This window comes from Fomitiporia mediterranea, assembly GCF_000271605.1.
Source record: "Fomitiporia mediterranea MF3/22 unplaced genomic scaffold FOMMEscaffold_7, whole genome shotgun sequence".
NCBI lineage: Eukaryota > Fungi > Basidiomycota > Agaricomycetes > Hymenochaetales > Hymenochaetaceae > Fomitiporia > Fomitiporia mediterranea.
Window position 1 is genome coordinate 149,631 of NW_006760392.1, and position 14,270 is coordinate 163,900.

General features: G+C 47.0%; 5 protein-coding genes across 5 annotated transcripts; 4 read left to right on the forward strand and 1 right to left on the reverse strand.

Moving 5' to 3' along the window:
• Positions 1-960: 960 nt before the first annotated feature.
• On the forward strand, positions 961-2,630 carry FOMMEDRAFT_108790 (Phosphotyrosyl phosphatase activator; the record flags this gene model as incomplete). The annotated part of the gene is made up of 8 exons (XM_007267174.1): positions 961-1,116; positions 1,183-1,311; positions 1,370-1,512; positions 1,564-1,635; positions 1,712-1,836; positions 1,918-2,018; positions 2,079-2,132; positions 2,189-2,630. 8 exons carry the CDS (start codon positions 961-963, stop codon positions 2,528-2,530), a joined length of 1,122 nt encoding a protein of 373 aa, XP_007267236.1. The 3' UTR covers positions 2,531-2,630.
• Positions 2,631-2,856: 226 nt separating this feature from the next.
• On the forward strand, positions 2,857-5,043 carry FOMMEDRAFT_141075 (uncharacterized protein). The gene is made up of 4 exons (XM_007267175.1): positions 2,857-2,983; positions 3,031-3,693; positions 3,746-4,735; positions 4,798-5,043. Exons 1-4 carry the CDS (start codon positions 2,867-2,869, stop codon positions 4,834-4,836), a joined length of 1,809 nt encoding a protein of 602 aa, XP_007267237.1. The 5' UTR covers positions 2,857-2,866; the 3' UTR covers positions 4,837-5,043.
• Positions 5,044-5,466: 423 nt separating this feature from the next.
• FOMMEDRAFT_141076 (uncharacterized protein) lies at positions 5,467-6,320 on the forward strand. The gene has a single exon (XM_007267176.1). The coding sequence runs from the start codon at positions 5,643-5,645 to the stop codon at positions 5,859-5,861; it is 219 nt and encodes a 72-aa protein (XP_007267238.1). The 5' UTR covers positions 5,467-5,642; the 3' UTR covers positions 5,862-6,320.
• A 3,282-nt stretch (positions 6,321-9,602) lies between these two features.
• Positions 9,603-10,769, forward strand: FOMMEDRAFT_141077 (uncharacterized protein). The gene is made up of 2 exons (XM_007267177.1): positions 9,603-10,003; positions 10,081-10,769. The coding sequence occupies exons 1-2, from the start codon at positions 9,635-9,637 to the stop codon at positions 10,486-10,488; spliced, it is 777 nt and encodes a 258-aa protein (XP_007267239.1). The 5' UTR covers positions 9,603-9,634; the 3' UTR covers positions 10,489-10,769.
• Positions 10,770-10,785: 16 nt separating this feature from the next.
• FOMMEDRAFT_141078 (uncharacterized protein) lies at positions 10,786-11,445 on the reverse strand. Its single transcript, XM_007267178.1, has one exon. The coding sequence runs from the start codon at positions 11,424-11,426 to the stop codon at positions 11,250-11,252; it is 177 nt and encodes a 58-aa protein (XP_007267240.1). The 5' UTR covers positions 11,427-11,445; the 3' UTR covers positions 10,786-11,249.
• Between the last annotated feature and the right edge of the window lie 2,825 nt (positions 11,446-14,270).

Genomic DNA, 14,270 nt, shown 5'->3' on the forward strand with positions numbered 1-14,270 from the left:
ACTTTGAGAAGTAGGTTCAGAGGCATTTCATTTACTTCAATCCTCTCTAGTTGACTTTGGATGGGTCCAGTGGGGAATAACCACAGAAAAGTACGTTGACTCGTTTGGCAAAGTCCACTTCTCTGAGCTGTGATGCGCATTTTCGCGTCGTCAGTATTTAATGACTGTATAAAGGCTTTCTGGAGACTGGGGCATTTCAATTTTGTCTGGACTAAAATATTAAATACTTGCATACTTCCACCCCTCCCAATGTGGACAGAAGAGGAAACAAATAATGTATACACAGGAAGCAATGGTCTTTGTCATAGCTAGGTCAGGATAATTTATGGTTTGTTTAATTGCATCTGGTTTGGAAATTGTAAGACATTGTAATTTGGCACCTGCCTGTCCAGCAAGTTTTAAAGTTAAGTTAAATAAGATGTTCCCCAATGTGCTTTGAGCTACTGCTGGAAATGTATTAAGTATATTCTCACGGATGGTATTGATACTTGCTTCAAGATTGCAAAGAAATAGTATTTGGTAGGTTTATGTACTGATTCTACCCTATAACTTGCAGTGCCTGTGTGTCACAAATAAAGCCTGGGAAAAGTTAGAAGTTAAGCTCTTCAGAAAGGATCCTACACAAAACTCAAATTGAGGTGTACGGGCAAAAGGAATTACTGGAAGGATGAGCCTGTTTGAATCAGATAATCAGAACTTCTGTATAAACACTTCAGTACTTGGGATGCTGAGACAATTTTCCTCTTTCGTGTAACCGGCATGAGTATACTTGTACTGGAAAAGCAGTTCCACAGTACTCGATACAAAATGGCTTTGGGGATAGTAGACTAGTGAAAGCTACTGCGAATGCAAAACATGCATCAAATTGTATGCACAATAGTCGAAACAGGAAGTTTCGCATCACGTGTATCGCGCCACATCTCAATCCTTTTCTGTTCTTACACTGACCACATTCACGACATGTCGTATGCGCCTCCCAGAAAGTGCATCTTGTCCAAAGAACAACTAGATGCCTTTCAAAACTCAAATACATACCAAGAAATCATATCATACATCGAAACACTCAACGACGCAGTAGTTGACGTGAAACTTACGGATGAGTGTGGCGAATCCGAGGTGAGTAGACTTACAAGCCAACATCCCTTTCCCACAAACACGTCGATATATGCTGATGAGGCAAAGGGCATCACGGCTGTACTTGGTGTGCTTGATGAAGTCGAGAAGCTGGCACGCGACACGCCTCCGATAGATAACAGTGGCTCGCGCTTCGGGAACCCTGCTTTCAGGACATTCTACGACAAGCTGGCTGAGGTGTGTTACTTTTTCTTTTGCACGTCCTGTATTTAGTGTGTATACTTATTTACATTAGGTCTCGCCTTCATTGCACGAAAAAATTCCAGGACTACCTTCTGATGCAGCTCCGGAGGTGTCCGTGTACTTCAATGAGGCATGGGGAAATCGAACACGCATTGACTACGGAAGCGGAATGGAGCTGAACTTTTTATGTTGGCTGTGCGTCCATATTGCATGCGTTCTAGGATACAACATGATAATTCATTACAGAATATGCTTGGAACGACTGAATGTCTTCAGCGAGACAGATCATAGGGCCATCGTTATTCGGGTGTTCTGGAGGTAATATAGACAAGTCTCATGATTGCGTCCAATTCCACCGTCTTCTCTTGCTTCACAGCGCTTAAACTCCGCATAGGTATATTGGTGTCATGCGTGTGCTGCAGAGTTCGTACTGGTTGGAGCCTGCCGGGTCTCATGGTGTTTGGGGCTTGGATGATTACCATTTCCTTCCGTTTCTGTTCGGCTCGGCGCAATTAAAGGGTAAGAGGAATTATTGGTGTTCACTACATCGATGTTTGTGTGTCTCTTTGTCAAGGACAAGCTGAATATGCCCCCCTGCAGGACACAAATACCTTCGACCAAAATCCATACACGATAATGAAGTTGTGGATGAATACGCGAAAGATTACATGTACCTTGCATGTATCAAGTTTATCAACTCCGTGTGTTATTATTTGTTAGTATGCTCATCAAATCAAGCATGTGCTAAACGGTGCTCGCAGATAAAAACGGCGTCATTACGATGGCATTCTCCGATGCTTGACGATATATCTGGGGTAGGACATTTTAGTTTGTCTTCGATGGCCGAGGCTAAAACATGTGCTTGGCTCAGGTGAAAACATGGGAGAAAGTAAACTCCGGGATGCTCAAGATGTACCGTGCGGAGGTGCTCGGAAAGCTGCCAGTAATGCAGCACTTTCTTTTCGGATCAATCCTCCCATACGACGGACCTTCTGTGCCCGGTGACCGAGGAGACGTGGACGACGCACACTATGGACACGCACATGTGCACGTAGATGGGGGTGCCGAGACGGGGGCGGCAGGCCAGCGCGAGACGGGGTGGGGTGACTGCTGCGGGATCCCGGTGCCTTCTGCGTTTGCGGCAGCTGCCGCTGAGAAGCGCGAGGGCCCGCGGCTGCAAGGACCTCAGGTGCGGCCCGTGCCGTTCGACTGAGGAGGAGTGGACGATCGGCTGTCAGAAAGGCTATATTCTAACTCAATCAAAATCTAATTGTACATGTACAAACATATCCGAGCTCATGAGCGTATGTAGTACTAGCAGTTCCTTTCTCTGAATTTCCCGAGAAGTTTGAGACGTGAAGAGATTTCTGGTTGTTCTCGTCTGGACACAGCACGGGACCAAGCAAGAAGATGTGTGCCACACGTCGACAGTCGCGACTCGCCACACGTCATTCTCCGATCGCATCCTTTCAATGCTCCCGCTCTTCCTCCCTCACGTTCTTATATCCGTCGCACAACCAGTGCATCCTCCTCTCTACCCCCCTTCTCCATGGCTCTTCAGTGCATAGATTCATTTGTTCCCTCATACTTTGCAAGTCTACCAACGGAACTCTTGATCAAGATCATTCTCGAGCTAGATTGGCGCTCTGTTCTTCGTCTCCAGCTCGTCAGTCAGTCTGCAGCGTGCCCTTCCTCTTGCTAACCTTCTCTTAGGTCAATGTCGAGTTAAATGAGGTCATCAAGACCCATACAGTAGTGCAATATCATGTCGAGCTTGGCATCGCTGGCATGGACGACGGATCTCCTTTCCCTCACGCGCGTTTCACAACTGACGAGCGTCTGGCGCGCCTCCGCCTATATCAATCACGCTGGAAGTACTTCAGTCACGCCCGTGAACAGACCGTACGCAAGGTAAACGGCGCCATCTGGGAACTCGCGTCGGGCGTCCTCGCACAGGGCATCCGCACCGGGTTCAACGAGGTCACAGGTGCACAAGAAACACGCAAACTACTGTTTACAAGGCTTCCATCAAATGCGCGTGTCGACTCTAAAATGCGTGAATGGACACACGAGGGGTATGATTTTTCTATTCGCGATTTTACTATCGATCCGAAACAAGATTTGTTGGTGTTGTTGCGCGCGGAGAACGAGAACATGGGTTTGGCCGAACTGCATATAAGGAGCCTTTGGACGAATGAGAATCATCCTGCTGCCAGGCTTGCCGTACTTGTACACAAGCTGTATGGAGGAACTCGTGCAAAATCGCATAGCTTGCAGATCTGTCACGATCGGTTTGCCGTACTCCATAATGCCGTTGCCGGGAATGCTCCTGAAAAGCTTGTGGTGTATAATTGGAAGAAAGGGGAACTCATATTCGTACGTCCACATCTTCTCTTATTCTATTCGAGGAATCCACAATTGCTATTAGGAGATTGAATTTTGTGGAATTATGTCGTTCGCCTTCCTTAGCAGTGGACATCTTCTATTCGCCGTGCAGCCTTTCAATGTCATGCCAGCCTGTCATGGAGATCACCAGCCGCGTTTACTCATCTGTGATATTGATCAGACTGCCGCTCTCCATAAAAATGGTCGTCCCGGATCGTACATCGCAATTTGCGAACTCCATCTCCCAGAGATGAAGCAATATGCCGACGTTGTCGACACTATAATACGCGCCGAACCTGCATCAGATCCTTTCTCTGATCACGCTTCGGACGACTACCCCAGTTTGCTCCCAGCGCCAGCATTCTCAGTCGCCCCACATAACCGTCTCTTCGTAATAACTCTGCGAGTGGAAACCGTGTTCGATGACATAGGTGATCACCGCGCCTCGGAGACTCAAACTTTGGGTCTCTTCGTCCCACTCTCGACGTTCCTTCCCTTCATGCGCGTGGCAGACACAAACCTCGAACCCGAAATCATACGAGCAAACTCCGACAATGAAGATATTTATTTTGGCGACTTCCAAGCCCGACCTCCGCGGCGTATCGCTGTGGGGTGGGAGAGCTGGATGCAATATGGTGCACGTGCAATGCTCGTCCCCGGCGCAGAAAGCATTTACGTGTGTAATGTATTCGGCTCGAGGGGTGTTCAGGCATTGGAACCGAAGGACGCTATAGCACCTTTTGCGCCGCGGCACGTTGCTGTGTTTGACTTCAACGCGGATGCGATACGGTACGATCGTGCACTGAATGGTTGCGAAGAGAATCGCAAAGGAGAAAGGGTCTCGGATGGTCCATTATTAGGACCGAGGGGAACTGTGCATGATTACTTGGAGCCAAGCACACTCCAGGCTTCACATTGTGGGATTTTCGAGAACGATGTGGCAACGAGTTTACCGTATCGTAAGACGATTCTCCGTGAAAAGGTGCGCTGTGACGGAGTCATGCTCACGGAGGATAACGTTATATTCGTCAATGTGAGACTTTAACTCCTTGAAATGTTCCTGTCAAATGTGTTATACTGATTCGTTTTGCTTAGAAAAGGGCACCGAAACAATACGAAGTTCTGACCTTCTGAGATAAGGAGCAAAAATGTACGGTATATATAGCACTATTTTCTTGTTTGCACACTTTGAATATTCGGCATAACCTCCTTCCCCCACTCAAATTTGCTTTCTTTCACATTGGTATCATTGTAAAATGTTTCGGCACATGGATGACTCTGGAACTTGTATTATCATATCATTGCAACTGTACTATACATTAAAATATGAAAAATTGACATGTATTTGATTTGATTTGAACAATAAATCTCGTTATTGCTCACTTTCTAGAAAGATAATTTTCCTTATCGCCACACCAATACTACCACTCCTTAGATAGGCGTGATTACTGTCTTGACAGACAATATCTACAGAGTGATGTCTCTTCTTTATAACTATATATATAATATCATTAAAGTGATCTACACAACCTTCTAATTTGTTATTGTATCTTGATCGAGATCTCAAATTTGTTCCTGCTAACCAAACAAAATAATGGGAAACTAAAATAAGCAATGAAGAACCAGCTAATAATAAACTCTGCATATCTGAGCCTCTGTACGCGGGAATGTAAGCAAAGTATATTATTTGAAATTCGCAAGTAATCGAGTGGGGAGAGAACGACGGAACAAAGTGAGGAGAGGGAATTAAAGTGGCTGAGAATGCAAATTGGAACTTCACGCATGCATATAAACAATGTGAAATGCTCGCGCACAATCAATCGATCGAAGATCGAGAGGGAGGCCCGTGACGGGCCGTTTCGCACTCGAAATCGGACTTGCAGTTGAAGAATTTCGGTTTGGCTCTAGGTGATATGAAGTAGACTTTGAGGGTGACAAAGATGGCGAGCGTTACGTTGCTTCGAGTTCCTCGAGTTCCCCGCGTACGATTCTTCTGGTCTCCCGTAATCCGACATCCATCCTTCCGTGATTGTGTGTCTATTTCCCAGAAAGGAAGAATATTCCCTTATAGATTCTGCGATTCACTTGCCAGAATCAGACTGAAACTTTCGGATCGGAAGTCAAGGAGGAGGAAGATGAGAGAAACTAAAGATCAATGACGTGTACAGTTTCAGTGGCACACTCGTAATGCCAAGTCGTCGTTCAGCAACAAATTTGAGCGAAAAAAGTAAATTGCGTTCCTTTGAGCGAGCCCAGCGTTGCAAGCTTCTCCTGTTTGAGGTAAATGCTGCCTAATATGGAGAGAGATGATCCACTCAAGAAGTAGACAGAGTAGCAACTGTATAGCGGTTGTTGGTTATACGGTACATTCATCGCGGTAAAGTCCGTCAAGCCGAGTCGGAGAGCTAGTGCATAAGCGAGATAAAGCTTCGGACTGATCGGAGAAAAGGAGTGCAATGTAACATAGGTAAAAAAGATTCTGTTTTGCACAAGCGGGGGAACAAAAGTGTTGGGACGAGCACCGGAAAAGGCAAAGATCACAGCGGAGGTGGGGAAAAGGAAAAGCGAAGCTTAGTTTGCAGATCTGCGAAGTGGCGGATATGACAACAGGCCGGTTCTTTGATCGTTGTTAGACTCTGGCGCGGCAAGCCTTTGGGGTTGATACTTTACGAGGACGAGGAGGAGGAGGATGATAGTTGAAGAGAAAGGGAAGGAAGCCGGTGGCGAGAATGTGTAATAGGAGAAAGAAGGCAGCTTTCTCTTCGCGGCTCTGGTGAGAAGAAGCACGAGAACCAGGGAGAAACAAGGGAGGCGAGAAGACGACGGAGAGGTTGAAGGGATAAATAGGTTGACGAACGCAAATGAACGAAGTGGGAAAGAGTAGAAGCACGTGTTTCGAGCCAATATTAAATGAAGCGGGAAGCTTTCTATGCACGTGCTTGTGGGGCACTCAACACGGCATTCGTCGGCGATCGAACCAGATCTTGGTGGTGGAAACAGCTGCCGGAGGAGAATCTGGAGATTGCAGACGGTCTCGAACAGGACGTAGCGCGGATTACGTCAAAGGAACTACAGTCATTTTGGCCGATTGTTGACTTTTCTCTTCGGGTTTTGTTGAACGTAGCAGAGTCGGAAACATGAACGAAAGCGTGGTGGGAGAAACGGCAAGAAGAAGATGCGATCACGTCGCAGATTGCACATTGCCCAATCTCATGCGGCGATTTCCCCATTCCCATCTGATCCTTCATCCTCCTTGGTAGCAACAAGACAGAGCTAGGAACGGGGCCCGGAGGCAACTTCGCGTGATGCCGATCCATCACCCGAAATGGTCACGTAACACAAGCTACGCCGATCAAAATCATGGCCGCATCCGGCTAATTTACTGCTTTTACCCTGCAAACCTCCGTCACCCCCTTCCCTTTATCCATACCTGCACCTCGGACGCCATTTAGCCTGTCCTGCAGTGAGGAAGTGCTAAGTGCGACGGGGGTGCGTACGCGCCCAGTCACATTTCTCTGGGCCACACAAGGACAAAGGGGCGCGCAGCAAGCGCTGCAGGCGTCTCGGACACACCGGACAAATTTAAGAGGGCAGGGGCAACTCAAGAAACGGCCACGGAACCAAATTTACACAAAGTCAGAACAAATACATTCACATACAGAGTCCGGCCACTAGCTCTGACGGGGCTGCCCAGATCAATCTTTGTCACCAGATTCCAGTGCACTGGCGATTGCGTGGATGCGTGAGCCTCCTCTGGGCGCTACGTACGTATAAATTCATCCCAGGGCCCTCTTTCGTTGTTTCCCATCTTACGCCCACCGCTTACGACCACCCCCCCTCCTTCTTTACGGCACTCCCAAGACCAAGCTCCAGCCCTCGCTGTCCCCTCGTCCTCGCAGTACACAGCGGAGTCGAGCCGGTCGGAGAGTGAGCATCGTTCTTCGCGGTCAACCACAGCGCAGCGCTATTGCGCTGCGTTTCTGTCGGTATTGTAGCGTGTGCCCCCGCATATTGCTTTTGCCTTATCTTCGCGACCAGATATACTGTGAAATACATATTATTACTACCCGTGACTCTTGATCGCGCGTCCCGCGCTCGAGCCCCATCCTCGGAGATCCCAACGCTATCTCTCTAGCTCGTCGTCCATTATCACTGCGTCTTCACTCTTCTGGCCGACGCTCCTGCTCAGTGTTCGCCCGCCGGCGCGTCGCTTCTAGCAACGAGCGATTTGCAAGGGAGGATGGCCCCTACTCACCACCTCGCCAATGGTCCAATGCCGTCAAACCCCACCATCACGAACCCATCTGGCTCCGGCCCTGCCTCCGCCGCTACCGCGCACCAAAATACAAATGCCGTGAATGGTAACTCAAGGCCTCAAGCACCCCCTATTCAAGAGCGCAGTCGCAACGCTCGTGCACAAGCGCGCCATCGGGCAAAGCGTAAGGCTTACATCGAGCAGGTGTGTTGCCCTTTTTCTCGTTTCCTCGGTATATGGCCTTGCTCCTACTCTCGCTTTCTTCTTAACAATCCTCTGCCGTTATCCCATCACTGGATCGTCATCCGTCGCCAATCCATCGCAACGCCGCCCTTCGTCCAAATCTGGGTTCATGTCCAGTTTTGACATTTAAGGGTAGTGTTACGTTGGTGCCGATGACACTGGTAACGTTGATGCCCGTGACCCGTCTCACCGAAGCTCCGTCTGTGGCACTGGCATCACATCTGCGTTTCCGTGCTGTATGGTTCAGCTTGTCTCTTGCCACCGTACCTCGTCCTTTACCAAGCCCTTAATCTCAGTTAATTAACTAATATATCCGAATCATTTCGATCAGTCGTTGGATGACAATGCTGATGCCTGCTACCTTTATTCCTGCAGCTAGAAGAAACGGTTCAACGCCTGCAAGCGGCTCTTTCGCCCTATCCACCATTCAATGCCGCGACTGGTGCCTCTGCCAATGGAACGAATGATCAATCCTTATCGGGTTCTACGGCACATGCTTTCGCGTTGTCCTCACCGAACGGCTTCTCCGCTTCGACTGGCAATGCGCTGATCGGATTTGGTCAGTCATCCAATGTCAATGGCTCGGTGGGGAATGCAGAAGCCCGTCTCCGTGCACTGGATCTTGAATGTGCTGCACTTCGGACGTACGCTGAGACATTGCGTGGTCTGCTGCAGCAGTACGCCCCTACGGTGCAGGTTCCCCCCATCCCACTCCCTTCTACACTGCCAGCGTCCACGACAACTTTGCACTCAAGTTCATCTGCAAATCAGGGACCAGGTGGCACGCTCCCACCGCTGAACGCGACTTTCCCATCATTCGCGATGTCGGCGTCGACAGGCTCAATGGCACCGGGTACCAACGCATTCAAGATGGACTCACCCGATAGGGTAGGCATGAAGAGACAAAGGCGTGATTCTAATTCGCGTTCACTAAGCGAAAGTGGATCTGGTTTTGATAAGGAAACAACGGTAGATGCTACAGAGATTGGAATGTATTCGGTGCGTTTCTCGATGGCATTCTTTATTCATTTTAATGATGCATGAATCTGATCATGGTTGTATTTTTTGCACCTGCTTGTTTTCATTATATGACGGTAGACCCCGACCGGAACACCGCCTCACACCAACACGGCAACTAACAAGGGTACCGCGAACACACCTATTCATGCTAGCTTCCCAAGCACGAGCATCAACGGTATCATGAGTGCAAGTGGACGCACGTCTGTGTCATCGTTGACGCTTCCCCCTGTTCCACAGTCACAGTCTACTAACGCGCATACCAATCATGCACACCCTCATACGCTCGCTCATCAGACACCGCCTCCGGCCTACACGTACCCCTCCAACCAGTCGCAACCGCAAGCGCCGTCTCCTCAGCTACCACAACGCCAGTCTCTACAGCAATCCCAAGCGCACGCGCATGGGCCACCACAGATGACTCCTATGCCAGCCCCGCTCCCTTGGAGCGGTGGCTCTAGCGTCCCCTCCCATGCTAATAACACGCATACACATGGCCTGCAGCTGCCTCCACCGGTTTCTCGCTTCGCTGGTGCTCCACATCTGACTCGTGGGTTTGCGTATCCGCTGAATGCGACCACCTCAGGAAGGCAGGATGGAGCAGAGGGCGACGGAAACCTTGATAAGGGCAAAACGGCGGGCTTGAATGGAGGAGCGGGAATGATCCCGAAGAGAGAAGAAGAGGGTGATACACACCTATCAACGGGTATGTACAGCGCTGTGGCTGGCGACAGTCCATATGCGCCAAGACACGCGCCCGGAAGGCATCAGCAGCACGAATCCTTGGTACGTTGCTCGACTATCATTCTTAACTACTTATGGTATCTGTGCAAGAGTAGTTTGACTGACACTACACCTACTAGCATTCTATTTCGCCTACGAGTGCTACTGCGCCAAGCCCGGCTTTGACATTCTCTGCAGCTTCCCGACAACACCATCCTCAGCTTCCCTCACCGCATACGCACCAGCAGAATTATCATGAACATTCGCAGCAGACTGTGCAACGTGGAATGGCCGGATCGTCATCGCACCAACAGCAGTCGCAGAGCCATTACCATAATCCGCAGCACCATCAACACCAGCAAGGCGGGACTACGCTTCCTTCACCACACTCGCCCTACTCGCCTGTCGGGCCTGCTGTACCATTCCGCGGATACGAGGAGGAGCGGTACCACCCTGAAGCGCACCATCAGCATCACCAAGCGGGCCCGCAAAATCAGAGCCAGAACCAAGACTATCTGTGGCAGACTGGCACTGTGTATGGAAACTAAGTGCAACACTGCCGCTACCTGGCTTCTGAATGCGTGGACCGAGGGTTGGTGTTTGATCTGTGTGACTGGATGCTTGGGTAGTTGGAAGAGTGGAAATCTAGGCTTTCGTGCCGTGATGGAAAGCACCTCACGACAATGGAGGTCTATTATAGACAAGAAGAGGACGAAGACTACCACTATCTTCACCCCAACTCATACACGGATCAATCGCTTACGACACTAACAATTATTTTCTATGCATTAGCTGATTTAGGCTCTCATTCGCACCGGGGCAGCACATTCCATCCACGTATCTTCGCCATCACGTCACTACTGCAGATTTTTTACACTTGGTTCTTTTTCGTCCACTCCCATGTTATAGTTTCGTCGCGTATTTCCTCCAGACCAAAAGATCTTCGAAGAAATAGGAGGATGAGTACCTTGCGTAGTGCTCAGACTCATGCGCACGAGTATCCTGTCTCTATTCATTGTGCTAAATTTGCTTTGCTTTGCTTTCGGATTGCTTTGTCCTGCTTAGATTATTTCCGGTGCTTTCGCATATTGTAATATTCCTTGTCACCTTGTTTTTCCTTTCGCGACTTACGCTACCGTGGACATGTACATTCAGCTGCGTCCATGGATCTAAAATTTCTATTGTTGAGTCTTCTCCCTTTATTTAGTTTCACACTCTATGCTACCATAAATGCTTTTTTCGTTGTTGCTCTCTATGCTTTCCCTTCACATATTGTCCCTTCAAGAAGAAAAAAGTTTAAAAAAACCGATCAGTTTCTCTTGGATATTCTACTGTTGCCCGCTTGCTTCTTCTGTTGTTTGTTGTTCTGCTTTGTTGTGCAGCACTTCATTGTTGTTTCTTTCTCGATTATTGTTTGTACTATAACCGCGCCACCTTGCTGCCACAACACTTCCCGTCTTCTCATTATCTCATCGAAAAAGCCCATCCAGTAACGCTCTTTATGTTTTATACTTCCCATCCAGGATCGGAATCTTTAACGAAAAAAACCCTAACAAAGTCCTTTCTCCGAGCTAGCATGTACATACTTCTGGATTATCGGAGTTTGCATTAATGTGTTGACGTGTCTTTGAAGCCTTCGCCTTCTTGTATGCGTCTTGGTGGTATATCTTCGGACTTCCCACGTCGTCAGGTATACCTCTTGCGTGGCTACGCCAGTTATCTCCCTTACTGAATCTTGCCTCCTCGGTTTCTTTGACAAGTTCGGATTCGTCAGATGTTCCATATCGGCGCGCTGCGGGTTGTTTATGAATCAATATGGGAATACATTTGATACCTTTCAGTGGCATCTAGCATTTTAAGCTTGCTGACGTGAAGCTCGGGAAGGATTGTGAGTGTTGATATCTATGATTTGCATTTAGTGAACATGATGAACATGATGTGGATAAGTATACCGTGAACTTCTATTGATGCATTTGAAGCAAATTTAAAGAAATCGATATCATTATTTAATTCATGTCTCCAGTAGATTTATACTAGTAGGGATAAATTGGAGCGACGGCAGATGAACAAGCCATCGTAGCTGAGGCGAGCTGCAGTGAGCCACAAGTAGCTATTATTATTACGGTTCACTAAGAAATAAATGAAGACATGGGCAATAGAATACTCAGCCGAGGAAATAGGACACAAATCCTATTTCTTAACGATCGATCCAAGTCAACAAGTAGGCATTGAATATGTATTTATTGCGGGGGAATTTCAATATTTATTCCTGCAATCCAAATAAATCGTAGAAGGAGATCTACCAGATGAAGGAGATAGAGGGCGCCGAAACTGCTGCCTCGGAGTCCTGGCTATCCTTTACCGAACGGAAGAATCCACTGGGTATGAAAAGGTCGACGATCTGTGTAAGCAAGACTGCGAAGATTCATCTTGGTTGTTCCTTGGATGAACATCCAACAGATATTTTTGAAATATTAAATGATTGCACAAAGTTCTTGCAATGGTATGGGCGGCTTTCCATTATAGTTCATGCATATTCTGCCTTGAGGAGAAAGAGCATATCTACTAAACCTTAAATCTTCCAATACATTACTCGATTGAATACAATACAATACATTCAATAGAACTCACAGTCTTGGCTAGAGCTTGACGATTATGCTTCGGTTTACTTTTGTTCCGCTTCTCAAATTCTTTGTTCGCTTCGGTTAGGCACAAAATACATCGCTGTACATCAGAATGCATGTCAGTGTGCGTGTAGCGGAGGCACGGATACGCGTCATCTGAGCAATTCGGATAGTCAGCGGATAAATTTTGATAGACTTACAGTGGATCGTAGCGGAACAAGCGTAGGAGAACGATTAATTGGTGAGCAATTGGACATGTGCTTGTGAAAAGACAAAGGCTGTGTGATTCGGCGCATGAGTGTGTATATTCGTTGAAGCGTTCATACTTTACGCTGTGCATGTAATGTGCAAGCGAAATAGAGAAGGTTTAATGGGTGCGCCTGTATCTCGTCATCCCGGACCCGGCACTAGTATTTTGATCAACGTATGGCTTGAAGATTCTTCTGTTCGGACGGAATGTGGTTAGTGATGAAAGAGCAGTAAAAGGTGCATATATGAAGATGGAGTGATTTAGGTATTTCAAGTTGCTGTGAATTACATTCACTCCTGCACCTATGGTAAGAGGACATTTCTCTAACAAAATATCAGTATTGAGATTAGATGAGTGAAGACACAACATTGCCCATTTTGGTGATGGATTCCATTTTAATTCAGACCATTCTCCTAATTGAGCAGCAGCATATTTAAACCTTCCAGCTGCTGCTCACATCACCTCAGTCTTGTACTAATGAACTGAGGTGAGTATTATAGAACTGTTCTATGTCCCCTATATTTCTTATTTACTCTTGTTATTATTTTATATAGTATTCAACAGGTAAACTACATTAATACATAAAGTCTTGTACTAACAAACTGAGTATTTAACAATCAGAATATGCACAACAGACACAATTCCATGGAGAGAAGTCAGAGAAGAGTGTACCTACAAACCATTCTACTGCCCTGAATGTGGCATATCAGGAGACCTTTCCCCTTAAGTTACAGGTTATGTACTATGTTTTCAACTAAGTCTTAAGCTGAGTAGTAATGAGTTTATCCTATTAATAAAGTTGATACCCCTTTAAGATTTACTTGTGCATTCTTTGAACTGTAGATTGCAAAGTGAATGGCCAGTACAGTCCAGTTAGAGCAATTGAATGTGGAAGACTGGTACTACTCTAGACACTAAGAACTCAAAGTATCTACTTTTAGAACTTTAGTAACTATACATACTATAAGAAGAAACATTAGAAATGATAGTCATTACCAGATGTGCTCTGTAGGGAGGCTAGTTGTGTTAAGAAAGGATCATCCTGTTCAGATCCAGGGAATAAAGTGCTTGACAGGCAAATAAACAGAAAATTGTATCTGAATTCAGAACAGAGCTTACATTAAATATTACTCACCTGTTACAGTTCTCCACTCTTGTACCTTCAGTTCTAAGGGTTCTGCACCCTTCTGTACCAGAACTCAGGACTTCTGTCCCTCAGGGGTGCTGTCTATGGACTATATACATGCTGACTCTTGCTACTACCCTTCCTTACTTCATCATTCCATTCCTTTGACCACCCCTTCATTCTTTGTATCATTCTATGGTCTCTTACCCTTTATCCATCCCTTCATTCTTTGTACCTTTATCTTTGACATTCCTTTCTTTCTATTCTTTATGGCTCATCATTCTTAGTGGCTCATGCTCCCTGAGTGCTCTTGTGTAGTTTAGTATTATA

Excerpts from the sequence above, each read along its gene's own strand:
- FOMMEDRAFT_141077 (XM_007267177.1), top strand. The coding sequence starts at position 9,635 with ATGACTCCTATGCCAGCCCCGCTCCCTTGGAGCGGTGGCTCTAGCGTC. Across the intron at positions 10,004-10,080 it reads ATCAGCAGCACGAATCCTTG|CATTCTATTTCGCCTACGAG; the intron begins GTACGTTGCTCG and ends TACACCTACTAG.
- FOMMEDRAFT_141075 (XM_007267175.1), top strand. The coding sequence starts at position 2,867 with ATGGCTCTTCAGTGCATAGATTCATTTGTTCCCTCATACTTTGCAAGT. Across the intron at positions 2,984-3,030 it reads CTGTTCTTCGTCTCCAGCTC|GTCAATGTCGAGTTAAATGA; the intron begins GTCAGTCAGTCT and ends ACCTTCTCTTAG. Across the intron at positions 4,736-4,797 it reads ATAACGTTATATTCGTCAAT|AAAAGGGCACCGAAACAATA; the intron begins GTGAGACTTTAA and ends CGTTTTGCTTAG.
- FOMMEDRAFT_141078 (XM_007267178.1), bottom strand. The coding sequence starts at position 11,426 with ATGGGCTTTTTCGATGAGATAATGAGAAGACGGGAAGTGTTGTGGCAG.
- FOMMEDRAFT_141076 (XM_007267176.1), top strand. The coding sequence starts at position 5,643 with ATGGCGAGCGTTACGTTGCTTCGAGTTCCTCGAGTTCCCCGCGTACGA.